The 27475-nt window shown below is 46.9% G+C and overlaps 2 protein-coding genes across 2 annotated transcripts; both read right to left on the bottom strand.

Moving 5' to 3' along the window:
* Window positions 1–439: 439 nt before the first annotated feature.
* On the bottom strand, window positions 440–2526 carry LOC139834067 (uncharacterized). The gene is made up of 9 exons (XM_071824450.1): window positions 2420–2526; window positions 2126–2318; window positions 1989–2033; window positions 1834–1902; window positions 1578–1697; window positions 1145–1495; window positions 950–1060; window positions 728–856; window positions 440–651 (listed from the first exon to the last, which is right to left on the bottom strand). The coding sequence occupies exons 1-9, from the start codon at window positions 2524–2526 to the stop codon at window positions 466–468; spliced, it is 1311 nt and encodes a 436-aa protein (XP_071680551.1). The 3' UTR covers window positions 440–465.
* Window positions 2155–3886, bottom strand: LOC127319210 (uncharacterized). Its single transcript, XM_051349437.2, has 3 exons — window positions 3222–3886; window positions 2420–2959; window positions 2155–2318 (listed from the first exon to the last, which is right to left on the bottom strand). The coding sequence occupies exons 1-2, from the start codon at window positions 3551–3553 to the stop codon at window positions 2956–2958; spliced, it is 336 nt and encodes a 111-aa protein (XP_051205397.1). The 5' UTR covers window positions 3554–3886; the 3' UTR covers window positions 2155–2318; window positions 2420–2955.
* Window positions 3887–27475: the final 23589 nt, after the last annotated feature.

A 27475-nucleotide genomic window follows, 5' to 3' on the forward strand; every position in this document is an offset into this window, starting at 1 on the left:
ACACTGCCATCGGAGGACCAGAAGGCTGCCACGCGTCCACGCCTGCTCTGTGCCGACGGCCAAGCCGTCGGCCCAGGTCCTTCGGCCCAGACGCGCTGCCGCCCGCTCCGCGCTGCCGCTGGGCGCACCCTTCCTGTGCCGACGGCATAGCCGTCGGCACAGCCCCTGCCATTTGGCACGTCCAGGGGGCTGTGGCGTCGGGGATGCCGTCGGGCCACACCAAACCCTTTGGTTTACCGCTGCATTTACTGGCCCAAAGACAAAGACGCACAGCATATATAGCAGTAATATACATTCAAATGCATCACAAATATTGCACAGCACATAATCATCATCAAATGTAGCAACAACATCATCGTGATACAAATATGTGTCATGTAGCATACACAATCATCATACATCATCGACACATGGCACACACGATCGACGCACACCCGCTAGACACCTAGCTAAGGGAAACTAAGATCAGGGGGTCCGACTCGTAAATTCAGGCGTCCGGCCTTTGTCGAGGTAGACCGAAGTAGAACCATGGCCTGAACCATCGCCAGCAGGTGAAAACCCTGAAGCACCGGGAGAATGGCGGCCGGGGTGCATCGGTGTGCCCTCGCGCGACGAACCAGGAGAGGGTCGGTTCCGCGAACTTCCCGTGCCCTACATGTTTGACAAGAGTTAGCATCTTACACATGGGAAAGGAAAGCGGTGAGAACTGGTTAGGCACAGGACTTACCGGAGTCCGTGCGTAGTATGTGGCCGCGAAAGCTTCCCTCGATGGGCACACTGGAGTCGGCCCCGGCCTAGGTGGCTCCTCTTCCGGAAGTGCGATCCTCTCTCCAGTCTGGAAGAACGTCCTGACCGCCTGCAAGATAGTTTAGATGTCAAGCGCCGCAGATATAAAAAAAGGGGAGGTGGGACTTGTCATGTCTTCGAACCATAAAAGATTGGAACTTACACGACTCGTCGCCTCCTGGTACTCTTCCCAAGCCGCTCTCTTGAGGTCCCACTCTGCTACAACCGTCAAATAGTTCTCATAAGCGGCCGCGTAGGCGGCCTCAAAGTGAGCCTACAATTTCCAAGAAAAGGAGTCATGTCAATTTAGCCATTCAGGGATGAATGTTGGAAAGAAGATGGAAATGAGAAAACTTACATCCGTACGACGGTGTCGAGGAGGCGCGACCGGTGGGTCGCCGGTGGTGAGGGTAGACCTGATCTGCGTGAGGGTCCTCTGCGGCTTGATCACCCCACTAAGAAGCTTCGTGCGGCCATGCTCCGCGCCGCTCCCCGCCACCATAATCGCCGTCAAGTCGGTCTCCTGCTCAATAGGATCATCCACCTCCGGATGAAGACCCTTGAACACCGAGCAGTACTTCTCCAACTCCTCTTCGGCAAAGCCGAAGTACTCGGGCAGCGAGGGCTGAGGCTGGCTCAGATCGGGCTGCTTCAGCTTCATCTTCTGCCACCCTCCCACCTCGGTGAGAGGCTCCCCGAGTTCCGCCTCCTGCACAGCAAGATAAATGTTATGTGTATCAAGTAGTAATATGAGGGGAAATAAATGCAAGTTGTTCCATGTATATATGTACCTTGTGCTTCCTGTAGCGCTCAGTGCTGCGGCTTCCCGCACTGTGTGTTCCTCCGGTGCCCTGGTTTGCCTTGTTGCGCGCTCTTGGCGTTGAAGTCGGCGTCTTCGCCAACCCACCTCGCTACCAAGGCCTCAAATGCGTCTTCCTTATTCTCGCACCATAGGGGCATAACCTGAAAAACCAAAACTCATTTGAAGAACACATAATGCAATCCCAACTATGCAGCAACATAGAGTCTCATTGAATATTTACTTACCTTGAAGTAATCTTCCTTTGTCATCTGAGGATCTTCCCTGATATTGTCAGCTTTCTTGACCCTCGTGCCCTGCTCAGCCTTGAAGTGCCCGATGCAGGTATGCTTCTGATTGTACCACCGTTGCCTTGTCAACCTCGACAAGCCCTAGTCAGTACCGCCTTCCCTAGCTCAACCATATCATCAGGCACCTTATAATGGGTCTGCAATCATGCATAAGAATAATTGTGAGAGAGACATGAGTTAGCATAGTGTGGTCATCAACTATGAAGTAAACTCAAGAAGCATGCTTTACCCAAAACTTGGTGTACACGGCATCAGAAGCTGTCCCAAAGCCCGGGCAAGGAGCTGCCTCATAGTCCGCCCAAGTCTCGGCTAGCTTCTTCTCGCCGCCGGGGACCGGAGTGTAAAAGCCCGGCCAGTACTGCCTAATAAGAGCTCCAATCATGCTCGACGGCTGGCGAACCCCCTTGTCATATGTCCAATTGCTGCACAATAATCAAAACATTAGTATGCCAATCAGTTATGCACAATAATGAAAACATTAGTACATAGCAAAATGAATCTAAATGTTCAAAATTAAACTTACTCTTTTTCGTTCGGGATGATGAGGGCTTTCGCATCCTGGCTAGTAGGCTCCCTCCTCTCATCAGGGACTTGCGCTTCACCACGAATGCGCAACTTCTTCGGCGCCATCTCCCTCTCCGCCTCCTCGTCCTGCCCCTCCACCTCCATCTCCACCTCCATCTCCACCTCCATCTCCCCCTCAGTAGACTGTGTGTGAGCGGACTGGGAAGCCACGTCGCCAGAAGCAGAGGGTATGTCACCAAGGAAAGGTCCACCTCCACCTCGTCCTCGTCCTCCACCTCCACCTCGTCCTCGTCCTCCACCTCCGCCTCCGCCTCGTCCTCCAGCTCGTCCTCCACCTCCACCTCGTCCTCCACCTCCACCACGTCCTCCACCTCCACCTACACCTCCACCTCCAACTCCACCCGTGTCATCGTCCGCGTAACGCGAGCTGGCACGCGTTGGTCTTCCACTTCTAGTGGTCCCGGTGAACTTCTGTTGGCTCATACTCTTCAAAATGGAGTTCATGGATTGCTTGCTTCCGCTCATATTGATCAATCACCTGCATTGACAAAGAGTAAACAAGTAAGCATTCATGCCTTAATAAAATGTAGACACTAAGCAAAAAATAGATACTAAGCATAAGAAGCATATTGAAAAATAGATACTAAGCATAAGAAGCATATTGAAAAATAGATACTAAGCATAAGAAGCATATTGAAAAATAGATACTAAGCATAAGAAGCATATTGAAAAATAAATACTAAGTATAAGAAGCATATGGAAAAATAGATACTAAGCATAAAGGCATAAAGGACCCTCACCTCGAATCATCACTATCATAATGAGGCATTGGGTTCTCATAACGAGGCATTGGGTTCTCATTTTCACTATCACTATCAGTATCATGTGAGTAATGAGGTTGGGTGGGAATGTCCGGTGGAGTCTCATCATTGAACCCATTGCCCTCATGTAACTTGGTGAGCATTTGTATGTCCTTTAGGTCCACCACTGTTTCACCATGAAGATGTGCCTCGTTCTCGAGGTCCTCAAGACCAATTTCTATTTCGAAATCCCCAAAGTTCTCTTGCTCTTGATAAAAAATTCCCTCGTATGTTACAGGGTCAATGTTGTTGTAATCCTCGTCGGAGGGCATGGGTAGCTTACCATGTGGTGATACCTTGAACACGACTTCCCAGCCTTTGAGGTACTCCTTTTGACATGGGTAGGGCAAATAATAAACTTGCTTGGCTTGGTGAGCCACAACAAAGACATCGGCTCCGCTATAGCAGGTTGAAGGCCTAACTTCCACTAACCCAATGGAAGGAGTGCTTCTCTGTCCAACTTGTGGGTCGAACCAGTGGCATTTGAACACAACGAGATTGAGTTGTATGTTTGTCCTATTGAATGTCAGCTCGTATACATTCTCTAACCTTCCGTAGTATTCTATGTCATCGGATCCTTTGGTGAAGACCCCAGTATTTATAGTTTTTGGGTTAGGCCAATTCTTCTGGTGATACTCTGTATGGAAGCGATACCCATTCACATCGTACTTCTCATACATTGAGATTCTATGGTTGCAACCCTGGGAAACACATCTCAGCTCATCCGTCATCTCAACGTTGGGATCACCTCCCTACAAATTCAGTTCAAATTGTTTCTTTGCATTAGTTACGTGTAATAAGAGGGACAAGTCACGGATTGCAAAAGTATTGGATAAAAGGGACTTGTTAGAAATTACTTTTTCGTAGAACCAATCCAGGAATTTTTTCTTTCCGGGACGACTCTCTTTCAAAAGAATCTCCATCTCCGCATCAGAGGGATCCGTCGATCTCGTCCAATATTCATCCTTGTATTGGCTAAAAGGAAGAAAAAACGTATTAGACCAAAATCGAGTTACTAATAGCAAAGTAATTTGTTCACCATTTTACCTTATGAATTTGAGCACTTCTTGCATGTTCGTAACCACATAAAACATTATGCAATCTTTCTCTTCCTTTGTCAAGATGCCCTTTTTAGAGGCACCAGCCTTGCCACCGTGACATTTGAAGAGGAGGAGCTTGGGGTCATGCTTGGGCTCGTCGATATTGTACCGAGATATCGGGTTATGCATAGTGGGAACATCATCCGCATGGTACGTTGTCGTGGCGTCTGCCATCTCCAGTATGATAGTTGCCTCAGCTATGCATGCTTCAATCTTATTTTTGTTGCCACATTTGTTTCGAATATACTTGAACTCTCTCTCAATACAAAACTGCCAACGATACTGCACCGGTCCACCCAAGAGTGCCTCGTTCGCAAGATGCACAATGAGATGTAACATCGGAGTAAAGAAACCTGGTGGAAAGATCATCTCTAACTTGCATAACAACTCCGGCACTTGATCATGCAACTTCGCAATCACCGACTCACATATCTGCTTAGCACAGACCGTGCGGAAGAAATGGCTCAACTCCGCAAGCACTCGCCAGACATGCTCGGGGAGATACCCTCGAACCATCACCGGCATCAGTCGCTCAATCCATATATGATAGTCGTGACTCTTGAGCCCGTTTACTTTTCCTGTTGTAAGATTGACTCCCTTACTCATATTCGAACAATAGCCATCTGGGAACATAACGGCGTATTTCAGCCACATCATTGCCTCCTTCTTCTGGAGACTATCAAGCACGTAGTTGGCATGCGGCTTGACCCAATTTTTTCTATTGCCCTCAGGAGGATGCATGTGTAGTCTTTGCCTGTCACACATTTTCTAAACATCGACTCTAGCCTTGACATTATCCTTTGTCTTGTCGGGAATGTTCAGGACGGTGTTAAAAACGGACTCCCCACATTCTTTTCGGTGTGCATCATATCGATGTTATGGGGAAGTTCGAGATCCTTGTAATACTCGAGCTGCGTTAAGCCTGGCACGTGAGTCCAGTTGTGTGTCTCACCATATCCCACATATGTTTTGCCGGGTTCTTTACTACGCTGGAGAGCACGTAGCTCACCATCAACAGTTTCACCATTGAACTTTGGTATCGTTTCTTCTTCACGCACAACTTTGCCCTTTGTGAAGTTCTTTTTGTCTCCTCTGAACCGATGCCCTCTTTTGAGGTACTTTCGATGTTTGTCAAATGCGACATATTTGCGACCCGCATTCAGCCAAATGAACTCCAATCGGTGCTGCACCTTGGGCATGGAAACCTACCAGTTGTACAATGCCCGCAAAATAGAGCGTACCCAGGTAGGTCGTGCATGGAATATTGGAACCAAACTTTCATGACAAAGTTTGTCTTCGTTGCTCGGTCGTATGTCAAGGTCCCATGGTGCCAAGAGTGGTGCAAATCATCCACAAGCGGTTGCATGAATACACTCAAATTCTTCCCCGGGCAATCAGGCCCTGGAATGATCATCGACAGGAATATGGTCTTCCTTTGCATAAGGACTCCGGGAGGGAGATTGAGCGGAATAACAAACACGGGCCAACAGCTGTACGCGGATGTCTTGACATACCATATGGATTGAATCCATCGGTTGCTATCGCAATTCTGACATTCCGAGCATCATTTGCCTTATCAGGGTGTCTTGCATCGAAGTTCTGCCATGCTTTACCATCAGATGGGTGCCCCATGTTTAGTCGTCCCTCCGCGTCCTTGAATCTCAACCCGTTCTTATGCCACGTCATCTGTTTGGCTGACTCCTCGGACATGTAAAGCCGTTGGATTCTTTTTATGAACGGGAGATAACGAAGAATCTTCACGGCGACTTTTGTCTGCACCTTCTCACCATTAGCTCTGGTTATCTCATGATACCTAGAGGACCCACACTTGCTACAATATTTGTCATCCGCAAACTCTTTCCAAAACAAAAGACAGTTTTTGGGACAACAATCATACTTCACATAATCCATGCTGAGCGCTTTCAACATTTTCTTTGCTGCATACATGGTTTTAGGCAGACAATGGCCTTCGGGCAACATGTTACCAACAGTTACCAGATTTTTTCAAAGCATGCACGGGTCTTCGAACTGGGCCTTGTCGGCTAGTACTTGCGCGATGGCATCGAGCTGAGAAATTTTTGCACCCTCGTATAGAGGCCTCTTAGCCGCAGCCATCATATCATAGAAGGCCTTTGCGGTAGGCTCGGGTTCCTCCGGTTCTGGCGGTTCCTCCGGTTCTGGCGGTCCCTCAGGTTCTGGCGGTTCCTCCTGTTCTGGCGATTCTGGCATGTAGGCATCGTGGAGATCATCTAGCAAGTATCTAATCCCATCGTCCTCATTGCCATCGATTCGCTGCCTCATCACCTCACCTCTGTCACGTTAAATGCTTGAGCAAAGTCGACACACGTGACGTAATCAGGCATATACCCATTCAACCAAAGATGTTTAGTCATATCATCCTTTCCGTGACGATGACGCCTCTTGCAACGAGCGCAAGGGCAACTTGGACGAACGCCTGACTTTGAACCACGCGCTAACTCCTTCACTAATAAATTGGTCTTCCATACCCACTCTTCTGTCATTTCAGTCGAACTAGCACGGCCACTGTACATCCACCCATTATCAGCCATCCTCTGCTTGATTGGGAGACAAACAACAAATAGTACCATGAAATTAAATGCATCATATTTTTATTTTACCGGGCGAAACGCATGCATCAACCTACATCTCTACTAGGTGGGCTCCTAGCAGCCGCCGGATCCGTAGTTGGCTACGTTCTCCATGCTCTACCCCGGTCCAAGTCAGAATTTCGGCAGCACCTCCCCGCTGCTCTCCCGATACACGTCTCGGCAAAAAACCGAGAGGATGTGCATCCGGAGAACAATGGGGAGGCGCCGCCGAAATCCTGACTCGGACCGGAGTAGAACATGGAAAACGTAGACAACTACGCATCCGCCGACTGTCCCGTAAATGCCGCAAGCGTTACGGTTGAAAATATGCCGACCACTAATGCATATTTATCCGCGTAACGCTCGCGGACGGGAAGTGACACCTAGGTTACGCAACTTTACTTGAAAAATGAATCTAGTGATGTAAAAAATATGGAGGAGGTGGAGTTTTAGCTCACCCTCGGTGATGTCGGCGACCGTCTCGAATCGTGTCAAGCAGTAGGGACCCGGGGTCGTCACGCCATCGGCCTAGTTTAGACAACAACAAATTCAAATTGTTAAAATCATATTTCTATTTCTACTGGCATCATCTCTGAAATGATAAACACCCTCGCATATAGTTTTTGTTCATGTTGCATATTTAATCTGGACAATTCAGAGATGATGCCAATGATGCATGACAAATTCAGATTTGAAATCCTCACATTTTTCTGCTGAAAATGGATATATAATTTGCACAATTTAGATTTGTAATTTGAGAGATATGAATTATGCCATAATACTCATTTTATATCAGATTTTAATTATGTCCAAAATTTTATTTACCCAAAAACCAAAACAAAGTTCATAGATGGATAGATCATGAAATGCTGATCAAAATGGATATATAACTTGTCAAATTTGCATTTGTAGAAGTGTAGTTTTAAGTACTTTGAAAAGTATCCAGATTTCAACATTTTTTTAGAAACAAACAAAAAAAAGGTAGCATGCAGGGGGAGGGTGAGTAGGAACCGTGCTCACCCTGGAGGAGGTGGAGGAGGAGTTGCCGGCGACGGGGAGGAAGATGTGGCCGTGTAGACGTCGACGAAGGCGAGGACGGGCTCGCGGGGTTGGAGGAGGCGACGGCGGCGACGGTGAGGAGGAGGGGACGGCGGCGACGGTGAGGAGGAGGGGACGGCGGGGTTGGGGAGGGCAGTGGCGGAGCAGGGGAGGCGGCGGCGGCGGCGCGCGGGGTTGGTGGAGGCGACGGCGGGGTTGGCGCAGGCGGCGGCGGCGGGCGGGGTGGGTGGAGGCGGCGGCGGCGGGCGGGGTTGGTGGAGGCGGCGGCGGCGCGCGGGGTTGGCGGCGGCGCGTGGGCTTTGGCAGTGGCGGGCGCGCGGGGTTGGAGCTTCGGCAGTGAGGGCGTGCGGGGTCGGTCGGCCCGACCACTTAATTACTAACCCTATCTGTGCCGACGGCTAGGCCGTCGGCACACTTTTTTTTATTTATTTCTATTCTTATTTTTCTTTCTATTTTTATTTTTCTTTTTCTTTTTTCCTTTTTATTTCTTTATTTACTTTTGCAGTGGTTGCTAGGAGCTGAGCGCGCGGGGTGGAGGAGCTGAGGGTGGCGACACATAAAATGACTCCGACACATAAAATGACGCCACACATAAAACGGGGCCGCCGGGACATGCGGTATGGCCGTACCGGGCGCGCGGTTAGTTCCGTCTTTTGCAGTGGTTACTAGGACACATAAAATGACGCCACGCGGCTCCGCTCGATTTTTTGGGTCCGTTTGCTTTGCCAACTGCGCAAAACGGGGCCGCCGGGACATGCGGTATGGCTGTACCGGGCGCGCGGTTGCACCCGTCCGCCAACGCGCGAAACGGAAAACATTTAGCACATAAAATGACGCGTCCTAGACCTAAAACCATTTTTCCCTCCATTTATTGAGCGAAGGAAAGTGTCGCCCCAGTTCAAATCCGGTCAGTTTCCAGCGGATTCGGCGGGGCACCGCAGGAAGCGGGTGGGATTTCCCAATGGGCTTCCGCGCGCATATGGCATGTGATAGGTGGTGCGTAGGAGGTATCCTACCGCTGCGCGGAGGTCCCGCGCGATACTGAAATGCGCACCATGTAGCTGCTTCACAAAAAAAAGCCCTTCCGGCACCCCGAAAATGGAAAAACCGTCGCCCGTGGTTCGGATTGGAAATCCGCGACCGGGGCCTTGCTTCCCATCCTAGGGCCCACGCACGTGCCAAATATGGCCTCGTTCCGACAAACTATGTGGTGAAACGGGCCGTTTCCTACTCATTTCCCCTAAAAGCCATAGAACTCCGGACGAGATAGCCCTGTTCGTGAAGGGTTCTCCAAGATAATTGCCGTATCCCAGTTCCGTCTTTTGCATTGGTTACTAGGACACATAAAATGACGCCACGCGGCTCCGCTCGATTTTTTGGGTCCGTTTGCTTTGCCAACTGCGCAAAACGGGGCCGCCGGGACATGCGGTATGGCCGTACCGGGCGCGCGGTTGCACCCGTCCGCCAACGCGCGAAACGGAAAACATTTAGCACATAAAATGACGCGTCCTAGACCTAAAACCATTTTTCCCTCCATTTATTGAGCGAAGGAAAGTGTCGTCCCAGTTCAAATCCGGTCAGTTTCCAGCGGATTCGGCGGGGCACCGCAGGAAGCGGGTGGGATTCCCAGATGGCTTCCGCGCGCATATGGCATGTGATAGGTGGTGCGTAGGAGGTATCCTACCGCTGCGCGGAGGTCCCGCATGATACTGAAATGCGCACCATGTAGCTGCTTCACAAAAAAAAGCCCTTCCGGCACCCCGAAAATGGAAAAACCGTCGCCCGTGGTTCGGATTGGAAATCCGCGACCGGGGCCTTGCTTCCCATCCTAGGGCCCACGCACGTGCCAAATATGGCCTCGTTCCGACAAACTATGTGGTGAAACGGGCCGTTTCCTACTCATTTCCCCTAAAAGCCATAGAACTCCGGACGAGATAGCCCTGTTCGTGAAGGGTTCTCCAAGATAATTGCCGTATCCCAGTTCCGTCTTTTGCATTGGTTACTAGGACACATAAAATGACGCCACGCGGGTCCGCTCGATTTTTTGGGTCCGTTTGCTTTGCCAACTGCGCAAAACGGGGCCGCCGGGACATGCGGTATGGCCGTACCGGGCGCGCGGTTGCACCCGTCCGCCAACGCGCGAAACGGAAAACATTTAGCACATAAAATGACGCGTCCTAGACCTAAAACCATTTTTCCCTCCATTTATTGAGCGAAGGAAAGTGTCGCCCCAGTTCAAATCCGGTCAGTTTCCGGCGGATTCGGCGGGGCACCGCAGGAAGCGGGTGGGATTCCCAGATGGCTTCCGCGCGCATATGGCATGTGATAGGTGGTGCGTAGGAGGTATCCTACCGCTGCGCGGAGGTCCCGCGCGATACTGAAATGCGCACCATGTAGCTGCTTCACAAAAAAAGCCCTTCCGGCACCCCGAAAATGGAAAAACCGTCGCCCGTGGTTCGGATTGGAAATCCGCGACCGGGGCCTTGCTTCCCATCCTAGGGCCCACGCACGTGCCAAATATGGCCTCGTTCCGACAAACTATGTGGTGAAACGGGCCGTTTCCTACTCATTTCCCCTAAAAGCCATAGAACTTCGGACGAGATAGCCCTGTTCGTGAAGGGTTCTCCAAGATAATTGCCGTATCCCAGTTCCGTCTTTTGCAGTGGTTACTAGGACACATAAAATGACGCCACGCGGCTCCGCTCGATTTTTTGGGTCCGTTTGCTTTGCCAACTGCGCAAAACGGGGCCGCCGGGACATGCGGTATGGCTGTACCGGGCGCGCGGTTGCACCCGTCCGCCAACGCGTGAAACGGAAAACATTTAGCACATAAAATGACGCTTCCTAGACCTAAAACCATTTTTCCCTCCATTTATTGAGCGAAGGAAAGTGTCGCCCCAGTTCAAATCCGGTCAGTTTCATGGATTCATGGGGCACCGCAGGAAGCGGGTGGGATTCCCAGATGGCTTCCGCGCGCATATGGCATGTGATAGGTGGTGCGTAGGAGGTATCCTACCACTGCGCGGAGGTCCCGCGCGATACTGAAATGCGCACCATGTAGCTGCTTCACAAAAAAAAGCCCTCCCGGCACCCCGAAAATGGAAAAACCGTTGCCCGTGGTTCGGATTGGAAATCCGCAACCGGGGCCTTGCTTCCCATCCTAGGGCCCACGCACGTGCCAAATATGGCCTCGTTCCGACAAACTATGTGGTGAAACGGGCCGTTTCCTACTCATTTCCCCTAAAAGCCATAGAACTCCGGACGAGATAGCCCTGTTCGTGAAGGGTTCTCCAAGATAATTGCCGTATCCCAGTTCCGTCTTTTGCATTGGTTACTAGGACACATAAAATGACGCCACGCGGCTCCGCTCGATTTTTTGGGTCCGTTTGCTTTGCCAACTGCGCAAAACGGGGCCGCCGGGACATGCGGTATGGCCGTACCGGGCGCGCGGTTGCACCCGTCCGCCAACGCGCGAAACGGAAAACATTTAGCACATAAAATGACGCGTCCTAGACCTAAAACCATTTTTCCCTCCATTTATTGAGCGAAGGAAAGTGTCGCCCGATTCAAATCCGGTCGGTTTCCGGCGGATTCAAGCGGGCACCGCAGAAGCGGGTGGGATTCCCGAGATGGCTTCCGCGCGCATATGGCATGTGATAGGTGGTGCGTAGGAGGTATCCTACCGCTGCGCGGAGGTCCCGCGCGATATCGAAATGCGCACCATGTAGCCGCTTCACAAAAAAAGCCCTTCCGGCACCCCGAAAATGGAAAACCGTCGCCCGTGGTTCGGATTGGAAATCTGCGACCGGGGCCTTGCTTCCCATCCTAGGGCCCACGCACGTGCAAACTATGGCCTCGTTCCGACAAACTATGTGGTGAAACGGGCCGTTTCCTACTCATTTCCCCTAAAAGCCATAGAACTCCGGACGAGATAGCCCTGTTCGTGAAGGGTTCTCCAAGATAATTGCCGTATCCCAGTTCCGTCTTTTGCATTGGTTACTAGGACACATAAAATGACACCACGCGGCTCCGCTCGATTTTTTGGGTCCGTTTGCTTTGCCAACTGCGCAAAACGGGGCCGCCGGGACATGCGGTATGGCCGCACGGCGCGCGGTTGCACCCGTCCGCCAACGCGCGAAACGGAAAACATTTAGCACATAAAATGACGCGTCCTAGACCTAAAACCATTTTTCCCTCCATTTATTGAGCGAAGGAAAGTGTCGCCCCGCTTCAAATCCGGTCGGTTTCCGGCGGATTCGGCGGGCACCGCAGAAGCGGGTGGGATTCCCAGATGGCTTCCGCGCGCATATGGCATGTGATAGGTGGTGCGTAGGAGGTATCCTACGCTGCGCGGAGGTCCCGCGCGATACTGAAATGCGCACCATGTAGCTGCTTCACAAAATAAAGCCATTCCGTCTGCGCGATAATTGGAAAAACGTCGCCCGTGGTTCGGATTGGAAATCCGCGACCGGGGCCTTGCTTCCCATCCTAGGGCCCACGCACGTGCCAAATATGGCCTCGTTCCGACAAACTATGTGGTGAAACGGGCCGTTTCCTACTCATTTCCCCTAAAAGCCATAGAACTCCGGACGAGATAGCCCTGTTCGTGAAGGGTTCTCCAAGATAATTGCCGTATCCCAGTTCCGTCTTTTGCAGTGGTTACTAGGACACATAAAATGACGCCACGCGGCTCCGCTCGATTTTTTGGGTCCGTTTGCTTTGCCAACTGCGCAAAACGGGGCCGCCGGGACATGCGGTATGGCTGCATCGGGCGCGGTTGCACTCCGTCCGCCAACGCTGAAACGGAAAACATTTAGCACATAAAATGACGCGTCCTAGACCTAAAACCATTTTTCCCTCCATTTATTGAGCGAAGGAAAGTGTCGCCCCAGTTCAAATCCGGTCAGTTTCCAGCGGATTCGGCGGGGCACCGCAGGAAGCGGGTGGGATTCCCAGATGGCTTCCGCGCGCATATGGCATGTGATAGGTGGTGCGTAGGAGGTATCCTACCGCTGCGCGGAGGTCCCGCGCGATACTGAAATGCGCACCATGTAGCTGCTTCACAAAAAAAAGCCCTTCCGGCACCCCGAAAATGGAAAAACCATCGCCCGTGGTTCGGATTGGAAATCCGCGACCGGGGCCTTGCTTCCCATCCTAGGGCCCACGCACGTGCCAAATATGGCCTCGTTCCGACAAACTATGTGGTGAAACGGGCCGTTTCCTACTCATTTTCACCAAGTGCTGGCCCATGTCTGCGAAAATCGTCAACGCCGGGTACATGCAAGGTTAGCCAAACCCTACATCACACTTGTGCACATATGCTAGGGACATATGCAAGTTTTTAAGCGGTTCCGACGCTCCGCTGATCTGTATCTTCGGAAACCCTAGGGCGGGGACCCCGCAGATCTACCCCTATAGCTTTCTCCGTGTGACGGTGTAACAATGGATTTTTTTATTTGCTTTGGTTTGTTTAGGACATATGTACATGGGAAACCATAGGTTGGGCTTACTTTACCATAAAATAGGCTCCATTTTAGCCGTACCAGAGTTTGCACATACAGATCCTGGATTTTCACCAAGTGCTGGCCCATGTCTGCGAAAATCGTCAACGCCGGGTACATGCAAGGTTAGCCAAACCCTACATCACACTTGTGCACATATGCTAGGGACATATGCAAGTTTTTAAGTGGTTCCGACGCTCCGCTGATCTGTATCTTCGGAAACCCTAGGGCGGGGACCCCGCAGATCTACCCCTATAGCTTTCTCCGTGTGACGGTGTAACAATGGATTTTTTTATTTGCTTTGGTTTGTTTAGTACATATGTACATGGGAAACCATAGGTTGGGCTTACTTTACCATAAAATAGGCTCCATTTTAGCCGTACCAGGAGTTTGCACATACAGATCCTGGATTTTCACCAAGTGCTGGCCCATGTCTGCGAAAATCGTCAACGCCGGGTAGATGCAAGGTTAGCCAAACCCTACATCACACTTGTGCACATATGCTAGGGACATATGCAAGTTTTTAAGCGGTTCCGACGCTCCGCTGATCTGTATCTTCTGACACCCTAGGGCGGGGACCCCGCAGATCTACCCCTATAGCTTTCTCCGTGTGACGGTGTAACAATGGATTTTTTATTTGCTTTGGTTTGTTTAGTACATATGTACATGGGAAACCATAGGTTGGGCTTACTTTACCATAAAATAGGCTCCATTTTAGCCGTACCAGGAGTTTGCACATACAGATCCTGGATTTTCACCAAGTGCTGGCCCATGTCTGCGAAAATCGTCAACGCCGGGTACATGCAAGGTTAGCCAAACCCTACATCACACTTGTGCACATATGCTAGGGACATATGCAAGTTTTTAAGCGGTTCCGACGCTCCGCTGATCTGTATCTTCGGAAACCCTAGGGCGGGGACCCCGCAGATCTACCCCTATAGCTTTCTCCGTGTGACGGTGTAACAATGGATTTTTTTATTTGCTTTGGTTTGTTTAGTACATATGTACATGGGAAACCATAGGTTGGGCTTACTTTACCATAAAATAGGCTCCATTTTAGCCGTACCAGGAGTTTGCATATACAGATCCTGGATTTTCACCAAGTGCTGGCCCATGTCTGCAAAAATCGTCAACGCCGGGTACATGCAAGGTTAGCCAAACCCTACATCACACTTGTGCACATATGCTAGGGACATATGCAAGTTTTTAAGCGGTTCCGACGCTCCGCTGATCTCGTATCTTCGGAAACCCTAGGGCGGGGACCCCGCAGATCTACCCCTATAGCTTTCTCCGTGTGACGGTGTAACAATGGATTTTTTTATTTGCTTTGGTTTGTTTAGGACATATGTACATGGGAAACCATAGGTTGGGCTTACTTTACCATAAAATAGGCTCCATTTTAGCCGTACCAGGAGTTTGCACATACAGATCCTGGATTTTCACCAAGTGCTGGCCCATGTCTGCGAAAATCGTCAACGCCGGGTACATGCAAGGTTAGCCAAACCCTACATCACACTTGTGCACATATGCTAGGGACATATGCAAGTTTTTAAGCGGTTCCGACGCTCCGCTGATCTGTATCTTCGGAAACCCTAGGGCGGGGACCCCGCAGATCTACCCCTATAGCTTTCTCCGTGTGATGGTGTAACAATGGATTTTTTTATTTGCTTTGGTTTGTTTAGGACATATGTACATGGGAAACCATAGGTTGGGCTTACTTTACCATAAAATAGGCTCCATTTTAGCCGTACCAGGAGTTTGCACATACAGATCCTGGATTTTCACCAAGTGCTGGCCCATGTCTGCGAAAATCGTCAACGCCGGGTACATGCAAGGTTAGCCAAACCCTACATCACACTTGTGCACATATGCTAGGGACATATGCAAGGAAACCATAGGTTGGGCTTACCAGGAGTTTCCACATACAGATCCTGGATTTTACCCCTATAGTCTATAATCTGCCTGAGTTTTGGGACCATTCCCACCCTCCGATGCTCGATTTCTGACGACACACAATAATGATACACTTAAGAACTTGAGACCCACACACGTTACAAAGCACTTAAATAACTAGACCCACACACAAACCAAAACACTTAAAGAACTAGACCACACACAAACCAAAGCACTTAAAGAACTACACCCACACACGAAGCAAAGCACTTAAAAACTACACTACTAACACACAAACCAAAACACTTAAAAAACTAAACCCACACACGAACAAAGCACTTAACACTGGGTCGACACATGACCCGTTAGACACATGGACTCGACACACACACATACTAATCAGTTCTCGAAATCTTCATCCTCGCTAGGGGTGTCCTCTGAAGCGGTACTTGAGAGGTACGAAAACCACCGTTCATCATTTTCCCCCCATGTCGACGCCTCTCCTTTGGCGTACTCCGCGTCATATTCGGCCCTCCTCTGCCGCTTTCCCGCCCTCCTCTCTCTCCTGTACGCCTGCTTCTCCTTCCAGAATGCGCGCGTGGCCGCGACGTCTCCGGGATGGTCTCTGCGCCACTGTGCCATGAACTGCTCGTCCGCCTCGGTGGTATCAATCCGCCGCTGGCCATCTCTGAACCGCTGCGCTTCACCCTCTGAGCGAAGTAGCGGCTCAGTAGAGAGACTCTCGGCTTCCGTCAGAGACCTGACCTCCGGGAAGTTCAATTCGTCGCGCGACCGGCCAAACCTCCAAGCCGCAACGTCGTATGCGCGGGCAGCAGCCTCCTTCGTGTAGAAGGTGCCGAGCCACACACGCACACCACCGGCGGAGATTTCGGACGTGAAATGGCCCGCAGCCCGCTGGCGAACGCCGATGAAGCCCGTGTTGCTACGGCGACGAGGAGCCATCTCGACGGCAGCTGAGCTCAGAGGATTCTGTGGTGTTTTTTGGATGAGAGAGTTGATGAGGAGAGAAATGTTGTTGGTGATGTTAGTGTTGAGAAGACATGGCTATATATAGGACGACGAGGGCTGAAACGGCGGGAATAATTGGCGGGAGAGAATGGGCGCGAGAAGAATGGCGGGAGGGAAGGAGGGGGAAAAATGGCGGGAACCTGTGCCGACGGCCTGGCCGTCAGCCTACATAGGAAGTGGCGCGAAAAAATGGCGCGAATAAGGGCGGGAAGAAGGAAAATTTGGCGGGCAAGCTGTGCCGACGGCCTGGCCGTCGGCCCACATCACGCCGTTTGCCACCTGCTGACGCCGTTGTCGGTGGCTGTCTGTGGCCCCACCGTATGACCATGTGCCGACGGCTAGGCTACGTGCCGTCGGCACAGACAGTGTTTGTGCCGACGGCCAAAGTGTGCCGACGGCGGCCGTCGGTCCTGGTGGTTCTGTGCCGACGGCCAGGCTGTACCGACGGCTACGTTGCTGGGCTGACGGCGAGCGAGGCTGTGCCGACGGCGGCCGTCGGCACAGATTCTGGCCGTCGGCACGTCGGCGGGTTCCCGTAGTGAGGTCGGCTTCGAGGATTGCTTTGACCTCGTCATACTTCTTCTTGAGTTCCTCGGTCAGATCCTCGTACGTGACTGGGGTGCCGTCCGCCATCTCAGATGTAGATAGCGATGCGGTTGATGTCGAAGACGGTCCCACCGGGCGTGCCAGAATGTGTTGCGGTCAGAAACCCACCGGCGAGCAGCGACGGGCAACACAGGAGAGCCGGGAGGCTCCCAGGACTGCGGCTGGCCCTGGTCCCTCCGAGCGACGGCCCGCAAAGATTTCGGCACGCACGTCCGATGCTGGTGCAAGGGCGTGCCACCTGACCTACACCTGGTCAGGAAGGTGATGGAGATGCCTCGCTTAGTTTCCTGCATGGCATACACGTAAACATTAAATACGAGCCTCGATTGGCTCTCAGGTTGTCCTGTGAATCGGCTCAAAGAGCCGATCCACCCATGATTCGCATGAGGTGTACAAATATATGGTGGTCCTGCTTGATCAGAATAAAGCTAAAGCGATCTACTACGATTTAGGGTTCTCACCGCATAATCGGAACATCCTACTCGTGATTGAGCCTCGCGGCCACGCACGGTGATCGTAAGCCAATCCTAGACAAGGCCTAAAAACCAACACGAAGTTGATCCCCGGAACATCCTGTCTAGGGCTAGCAAACTACACCCTACGTGCCGCTGGATCCTTCAACCCTTTGTAAGGCCTAACCATGCAGATATTAAACTAATCCTTGAAGAACAAGGAGCAACCATAACGGATCGGATCTACTAAATAATGATCAAGCGGGGTGCCGCCCCTACACCTAAGATAGGTGTAAGGGCGGCTAGATGTCTCAGGGTTGCACGATGACAGCATATGATACGATGAACAATGCTAACCCTAACACATCTAAGATAACTACGTTGCTCGCCATCAAAAAGGCTTCAGTACGAGCAACACATGAACAGCGAATAAACTTGTACTGCCTAGATCGCAAGATGCGATCTAGGCAGCATGATGCTTACCCGGAAGAAACCCTCGAGACAAGGGAGTTGGCGATGCGCCTAGATTGGTTTGTGGTGAATGTGATTGTTGTTTATTTCATAAACCCTAGATACATATTTATAGTCCGTAGACTTTCTAACGTGGGAATAATCCCAACCGTGCACGAGCCAAACTCTAACTAACCGACACGTATCCTACTATATTACAGATACACGGGCAAACTAGCCCAAACTTTGCATATAAGTCCGATTCACGTATATTCTTCCATGTATATTCTTCAAGCCCATCTTGATCGCGGCCCACCTCTGACTCGGTCAAATTCTGGTGATAACAAGGGGCAACATCCTAATATGACAACACATTTCTTGGTACAAATAACTCATAATGAATGAAACATGATGTATGAAACTGTATGCCTCTGACAATGTAGCAGGATGTGCAATGATCTAGCGTAACATGGGTAAACCACACATCAGCTGTATATGATCATGCAAAGCAATATATAAATAATAAATGACAACATGGCATGTAATGTAAAATGGATGTTGCATGGCAATATATCTCGGAACAGCTATGGAAATGCTGTGGTAGGTAGATATGGTGGCTGTTTTGAGGAGATGTATGGGCTTATGTGTAGGAGAACAAGAGAAAGTCCTCCCACGGGTTTGGATGTACTGGCGAAGTATGCACAATTCTCAATGTGAGCAAAAGGCAATACACAGTACCGAAGAGGCTAGCAAATTTGGATGGTGGAAGTGCCAAAAACCGTAGCTTAACATTAGTCAAAAAGAACTCACAAGCTTATTGCAAACAACTAGCAGGTTCATCATTAAGAGCATGATTAAAATTTACTCCAAGGAGGGCCGTTCATGGTGGCACAAGTACCCCGCTAGCTCCCTCGACCTTCAGCACAACTTAGTTATTACGATGAACTCTCAGACATAGAAAGCAATCAAGTCCAACTACGCCTTCAACTATTTAAATAGAGTTTGTAGTACGGCACAAGCTTAAAGACAACAATCCACTACTAATTTTAACTTATTTATCCAGCAAGCCTTACCATCTAAATATCTCAAAACATTTGCAAAGAATCAAGTTATCAAAGCTCAATGTTCTACAAGTATTTTATTATACACTACCACATGCAACATTTCCCGTTTCCAACCATACAACAATTTAACGAAGAAGAAACTTCGCCATGAATATTATGAGTAAAGCCTAAGGACATATTTGTCCATATGCAACAGCAGAGCGTGTCTCTCTCCCACACAATGAATGCTAGGATCCATTTTATTCAAACAAAACAAAAACAAAAACAAACCGACGCTCCAAGCAAAGCACATAAGATGTGACGGAATAAAAATATAGTTTCAGGGGAGGAACCTGATAATGTTGTCGATGAAGAAGGGGATGCCTTGGGCATCCCCAAGCTTAGACGCTTGAGTCTTCTTGATATATGCAGGGGTGAACCACCGGGGCATCCCCAAGCTTAGAGCTTTCACTCTCCTTGATCATGTTGTATCATCTCCCTATCTTGATCCTTGAAAACTTCCTCCACACCAAACTCAAAACAACTCATTAGAGGGTTAGTGCACAATCAAAATATACATGTTCAGAGGTGACATAATCATTCTTAACACTTCTGGACATTGCACAAAGCTACTGAAAGTCAATGGAATCGAAAAATCCATCGAACATATCAAAACAGGCAATGCGAAATAAAAGGCAGAATCTGTCAAAACAGAACAGTTCGTAAAGACGAATTTTATTGAGGCACCAGACTTGCTCAAATGAAAATGCTCAAATTTAATGAAATTTGCGTAAATATCTGAGGATCACTCACGTAAATTGGCATAATTTTCTGAGTTACCTACAGAGAATTTGGCCCAGATTCGTGACAGCAAAGAAATCTGTTTCTGCGCAGTAATCCAAATCTAGTATGAACCTTACTATCAACGACTTTACTTGGCACAACTATGCACAAAACTAAGATAAGGAGAGGTTGCTACAGTAGTAAACAATTTCCAAGACTCAAATATAAAAAAAATACTGTAGTAAAAATATGGGTTGTCTCCCATAAGCGCTTTTCTTTAACGCCTTTCAGCTAGGCGCAGAAAGTGTGTATCAAGTATTATCAAGAGACGAAGTGTCAACATCATAATTTGTTCTAATAATAGAATCATAAGGTAACTTCATTCTCTTTCTAGGGAAGTGTTCCATACCTTTCTTGAGAGGAAATTGATATTTAATATTACCTTCCTTCATATCAATGATAGCACCAACAGTTCGAAGAAAAGGTCTTCCCAATATAATGGGACAAGATGCATTGCATTCAATATCCAAGACAACAAAATCAACGGGGACAAGGTTATTGTTAACGGTAATGCGAACATTATCAACTTTCCCCAAAGGTTTCTTTGTAGAATGATCAGCAAGATTAACATCCAAATAACAATTTTTCAATGGTGGCAAGTCAAGCATATTATAAATTTTTCTTAGGCATAACAGAAATACTTGCACCAAGATCACATAAAGCATTACAATCAAAGTCATTGACCTTCATCTTAATGATGGGCTCCCAACCATCTTCGAGCTTCCTAGGAATAGAAGCTTCGCGTTCTAATTTCACTTCTCTAGCTTTTATGAGAGCATTTGTAATATGTTTTTTGAAAGCCTAATTTATAGCACTAGCATTAGGACTCTTAGCAAGTTTTTGTAAGAACTTTATAACTTCAGAGATATGGCAATCATCAAAATTCAAACCATTATAATCTAAAGCAATGGGATCATCATCCCCAATATTGGAAAAAATTTCAGCAGTTTTATCACAGGCAGTTTCAGAGTTTTAGCAGTTTCAGGTAGTTTTTCGCGCTTTGCATTAGAAGTAGAAACATTGCTAACACCAATTATTTTATTATTAATAGTAGGAGGTGCAGCAACATGTGTAGCATTAGCATTGCTAGTGGTGGTAATAGTCCAAACTTTAGCTATATTATCTTCTTTTTCATTTTCTTCTCTTTCCCACCTAGCACGCAATTCGGCCATCAATCTTATATTCTCATTAATTCTAACTTGGATGGCATTTGCTGTAGTAACAATTTTATTATTATGATTCTCATGAGGCATAACTTTCGATTTCAAAAGATCAACATCAGCAGCAAGACTATCGACTTTAGAAGCAAGTATATCAATTTTCCCAAGCTTTTCTTCAACAGATTTGTTAAAAGCAGTTTGTGTACTAATAAATTCTTTAAGCATGGCTTCAAGTCCAGGGGGTGTGTTCCTATTATTGTTATAAGAATTCCCATAAGAATTACCATAGCCGTTGCCATTATTATAAGTATATGGCCTATAGTTGTTACTAGAATTGTTCCGGTAAGCATTGTTGTTGAAATTATTATTTTTAATGAAGTTTACATCAACATGTTCTTCTTGAGCAACCAATGAAGCTAACGGAACATTATTAGGATCAACATTAGTCCTATCATTCACAAGCATAGACATAATAGCATCAATCTTATCATTCAAGGAAGAGGTTTCTTCGACAGAATTTACCTTCTTACCTTGTGGAGCTCTTTCCGTGTGCCATTCAGAGTAATTAATCATCATATTATCAAGAAGCTTTGTTGCTTCACCAAGAGTGATGGACATAAAGGTACCTCCAGCAGCTGAATCCAATAGGTTCCGCGAAGAAAAATTCAGTCCTGCATAAAAGGTTTGGATGATCATCCAAGTAGTCAGTCCATGGGTTGGGCAATTTTTGACCAAAGATTTCATTCTTTCCCATGCTTGTGCAACATGCTCAGTATCCAATTGTTTAAAATTCATTATGCTACTCCTCAAAGATATAATTTTAGCAGGGGGATAATATCTACCAATAAAAGCATCCTTGCATTTAGTCCATGAATCAATACTATTCTTAGGCAGAGATAGCAACCAATCTTTAGCCCTTCCTCTTAGTGAGAAAGGGAACAATTTTAATTTTATAATGTCACCATCTACATCTTTATACTTTTGCATTTCACATAGTTCAACAAAATTATTGAGATGGGCAGCAGCATCATCAGAACTAACACCAGAAAATTGCTCTCGCATAACAAGATTTAGTAAAGCAGGTTTAATTTCAAAGAATTCTGCTGTAGTAGCAGGTGGAGCAATAGGTGTGCATAAGAAATCATTATTATTTGTGGTTGTGAAATCACACAACTTAGTATTTTCAGGAGTACCCATTTTAGCAGTAGTATAAATAAAGCAAACTAGATAAAGTAAATGCAAGTAACTATTTTTTTTGTGTTTTTGATATAGCAAACAAGATAGCAAATAAAGTAAAACTAGCAACTAATTTTTTTGTATTTTGATTTAGTGCAGCAAACAAAGTAGTAAATAAAGTAAAGCAAGACAAAAACAAAGTAAAGAGATTGCGATGTGGAGACTCCCCTTGCAGCGTGTCTTGATCTCCCCGGCAACGGCGCCAGAAAAAGAGCTTGATACGCGTACAACACGCGTCCGTTGGGAACCCCAAGAGGAAGGCGTGATGCGTACAGCGGCAAGTTTTCCCTCAGTATGAAACCAAGGTTTATCGAACCAGTAGGAGCCAAGAAGCACGTTGAAGGTTGATGGCGGCGAGATGTAGTGCGGCGCAACACCAGGGATTCCGGCGCCAACGTGGAACCTGCACAACACAAACCAAGTACTTTGCCCCAACGAAACAGTGAGGTTGTCAATCTCACCGGCTTGCTGTAACAAAGGATTAGATGTATAGTGTGGATGATGATTGTTTGCAGAGAACAGTAGAACAAGTATTGCAGTAGATTGTATTTCAGATGTAAAGAATGGACCGGGGTCCACAGTTCACTAGTGATGTCTCTCCCATAAGATAAATAGCATGTTGGGTGAACAAATTACAGTTGGGCAATTGACAAATAGAGAGGGCATGACAATGCACATACATGATATGATGAGTATTGTGAGATTTAATTGGGCATTACGACAAAGTACATAGACCGCTATCCAGCATGCATCTATGCCTAAAAAGTCCACCTTCAGGTTATCATCCGAACCCCTTCCAGTATTAAGTTAAAAACAACAGACAATTGCATTAAGTATTGCGCGTAATGTAATCAATAACTACATCCTCGGACATAGCATCAATGTTTTATCCCTAGTGGCAACAGTACATCCATAACCTTAGAGGTTTCTGTCACTCCCCCAGATTCACGGAGACATGAACCCACTATCGAGCATAAATACTCCCTCTTGGAGTTAAGAGTAAAAACTTGGCCAGAGCCTCTACTAATAACGGAGAGCATGCAAGATCATAAACAACACATAGGTAATAAATTGATAATCAACATAACATAGTATTCTCTATCCATCGGATCCCAACAAACACAACATATAGCATTACAGATAGATGATCTTGATCATGTTAGGCAGCTCACAAGATCCGACAATGAAGCATAATGAGGAGAAGACAACCATCTAGCTACTGCTATGGACCCATAGTCCAGGGGTGAACTACTCACTCATCACTCCGGAGGCGACCATGGCGGTGTAGAGTCCTCCGGGAGATGAATCCCCTCTCCGGCAGGGTGCCGGAGGCGATCTCCTGAATCCCCCGAGATGGGATTGGCGGCGGCGGCGTCTCTGGAAGGTTTTCCGTATCGTGGCTCTCGGTACTGGGGGTTTCGCGACGAAGGCTATTTGTAGGCGGAAGGGCAGGTCAAGGGGCGTCGCGAGGGGCCCAGGAGACAAGCCGGCGCGGCCAGGGCTTGGGCCGCGCCGCCCTACCTCCTGGCCACCTCGTGGCCCCACTTCATTGACTCTTCGGTCTTCTGGAAGCTTCGTGTGAAAATAGGCCCCTGGGCGTTGATTTCGTCCAATTCCGAGAATATTTCCTTACTAGGATTTCTGAAACCAAAAACAGCAGAAAACAGCAACTGGCTCTTCGACATCTTGTTAATAGGTTAGTTCCAGAAAATGCATAAATATGATGTAAATTATGCATAAAACATGTAGATATCATCAATAATGTGGCATGGAACATAAGAAATTATCGATACGTCGGAGACGTATCAGCAAACAACATTCTATAGACCAAATTATCTAAAGTAGAATCAGCGGTAACAAATTGATGGTTCTTCATAGCAGCAATATCAAGCCTTATAGGAGTTAATGGCACATCATTAGAGTCAATAGGAAGTTCTAAATGTGTTAAAATGCGCAATGCAATAGTTCCTCCAAAAATAGGCCCCTTGTTAGACAAACGGCGAGCAATAAGTGAACCAAGATGATAAGGTGTCTCTCCAGTAAGTGCAGCAATTAAGAAAGCAAGATGGTAGCTAAAAATATTGTTAGTGTTCTCCCTACCAAGAATGCTAGTAGCAATGTAATAGTCAAAATACTTAATGGCGGGGAGTTGGATGTTTCTTATCTTGCCACGCTGAATGGTGCGGCAATCATCATTGGTGAGCTCTCGATAGAGTTCCAACAAGACCCTGGGGTTGTCCTCAATCTTCCTTGCTGTACCTGCAGGGGAAATACCCAATGCAACACAAAATTCTTCCAATTTCATAGTAATAGGATTACCATAGATCTTGAATGCAACTGTCGGGCCATAGTGCTTGTTGTTGAACTTGAAGCTCTCAACAAAGATCTTGGTGAGCATGTAGTATTGCTCCCTTTCATCTCCCATATAGGCGGTTAAGCCCGCCTTATTAACGAGGGTCAAGAAATCATCCAACAACCCTGCATTACTCAAAAAGTTATAACATGGGAAAGATGAAGCGTTAGGAACTCCATTGTCTTCTTCGGGCTCGAAGCTTGGCGCGATGACATCCTCATTGTAGGATCGCCTGAATCGGGTGGCGGTCCTAGAGGACCTTCCGGTGCTGGTTGCCTCTCTCTCAAACACTTCTCCGAAGTTGAAATTATCCATCTTCCTTTTCTGAAATTTTCAACAAACATTATAAAATTTGATTTGGTGACATATAATTGAGGGGAACTACCATAGGAACTTGCTAGAGTACTAATCATGCATCAAAACTAGTTTATACAACTTAGAACAAGCATGCAAGCTCACTAAACATGTTACCAACAGCAGCAAAATATTCAAGATGTACTCAACCAAACAAAATTCTACTTGGATAATCGGAGGAGTCACATACTGGAGAGCAAATGTGCCAAATTTCAGACAGAAATCTGGGCTGAGCAAAGAGATCGAGAAATCTTGAGCTCTTGAGCAGAAACACGAGGGAAAGAAAGCTGGTGTTGATTTTTTCGGGAGAGAGAAGAGTGTGGGAGGAAGAGATGCTAAAGTGGGGCAAGGGGGAGCCCACACACCAGGGTGGCGCGCCCCCCTTCCAGGCCGCGCCGGCCTGTGGGGTGCCACCCTGGGGTGCCTCACTGGTCATCCCCAGGTGCTCCCGGGTGCATTTTCGAAAAATAGGACCAACGGTATAATTTTTCTGGATATTTGAAAACTTTGAAAAATGCACATTTCTGGGTATTAAGTTTATTATTACTGGCCAGGAATTTTTTTGAAATCTCTAATTAGCTAGGAACTTTGCAAAACAAAAGTGCTACAGCAAGTAGAACAAGTGGAGGAAGAAAGAGATGTTGTTTACCTCCTCTATGCATATAAAAAGTATTTGTTAACAAGGTTGATCAAGTCTTGCCACCAAATAAATTTTACATAGCATAAGAAGAAATAAACCTCAAATCAATCATGTTACCTTGAATTGTATTGATATGGATCCAATCATAAGATTTTGATAACCTTCTTTAGGCTCATATATAGGACAATCAATTGTTCCAACTTTGATAGTTCTCACATTAGAAATAGTATTAACTCCACATACTTTATCAATCCTCTTGGGGAAATAGACGGTATGCTCCTTATCATAAACATTGAAAGTAACCTTTCCTTTATTGCAATCAATAACAACCCCTGCGGTGTTAAGAAAAGGTCTCCCAAGAATAATAGACATATTATCATCTTCAGGCATTTCCAACACAACAAAATCAGTTAATATCAAACAGTTATTAGTAACTTGAACACGAACATCCTCACATATACCAACAGGAATAGCAGTAGATTTATCAGCCATTTGCAAAGATATATCAGTAGGTATCAACTTATCTAAATAAAGTCTCTTATAAAGAGAAAAAGGCATAACACTAACACCGGCTCCCAAATCACATAGAGCAGTTCTAACATAATTATTCTTAATAGAACAAGGAATAGTAGGTATACCTGGGTCGCCCAACTTCTTTGGAACCTTGCCATTGAAAGAGTAATTAGCAAGCATAGTGGAAATCTCCTCATTGGGGATTTTCCTTTTGTTAGTAACAATATCTTTCATATACTTTGAATAAGGAGGTAATTTAATAGCATCGGTCAAAGGGATTTGCAAGAATAAAGGTTTCATCCAATCACAAAATTTATTATAGTGTTCTTCTTCCTTTGATTTTAGTTTCTTAGCAGGAAAAGGCATTTGCTTTTGCACCCAAGGTTCCCTTTCATTACCATGTTTCTTAACAATAAAATCTTCTTTAGTATACTTTTTATTTTTAGCATGCTTTTCAGGTTCATCTTCAACCTCTTCTTTATCAGAAGCATCATTCTTATTATTATCATTTTCATTATCATGTTCATTACCACTTTCAGTTTCAGCATCAGAAATAGAAATACTATTAGGATCATTAACAGGTTCAGAGGATTCTACAACATTTTTATGTTTCTTCTTCTTTTTCTTAGAAGGAGCACTAGGTTCAGTTCGTTGAGAATCTTGTTCAACTCTTTTGGGATGCCCTTCAGGATATAGAGGATCCTGGGTAGAGACACCACCTCTAGTTGTTACTTCATAAGCATGTTTCTCTTTAGAATTATTTTTTAGCAAGTCATTTTGCACTTTAGTGAGTTGATCAATTTGAGTTTTAACCATTTTAAAATGTTTAACAAGTATCTTAACATCATTGGAGGTTCTCTCCACAATATCATGCAAATTGCTAATAGCTTGAGAATTTTCCATTAGATGATTCTCTACTCTCATATTAAAATTTTCTTGCTTAACAATATAATTATCAAACTCATCTAAGCATTGAGCAGGAGGTTTCGGATACGGAATATCTTCCCTAGTAAAGCGTTGAAGGGAGTTTACCTCAATCATGGATGAAGGGGGAATCATCTCACATATATCTTCTATGGGAGGTAGATTCTTCACATCTTCGGATTTAATACCTTTCTCCTTGAGAGACTTCTTGGCTTCCCTCATATCTTCATCATTCAATTTAATTAAACCCCTCTTCTTCAATATTGGCGTCGGAGTTGGTTCAGGTGTAGTCCAATCATCATGATTCCGGCCTATTTTAGCCAATAATTCTTCAGCTTCGTCTGGAGTTCTTTTCCTGAAAACACAACCAGCACAACTATCCAAATATGCCCTAGACTCAACGGTTAGTCCACTATAGAATATATCAAG

Source organism: Lolium perenne, chromosome 7 (assembly GCF_019359855.2).
Source record: "Lolium perenne isolate Kyuss_39 chromosome 7, Kyuss_2.0, whole genome shotgun sequence".
In the NCBI taxonomy this organism is placed as follows: Eukaryota; Viridiplantae; Streptophyta; class Magnoliopsida; order Poales; family Poaceae; genus Lolium; species Lolium perenne.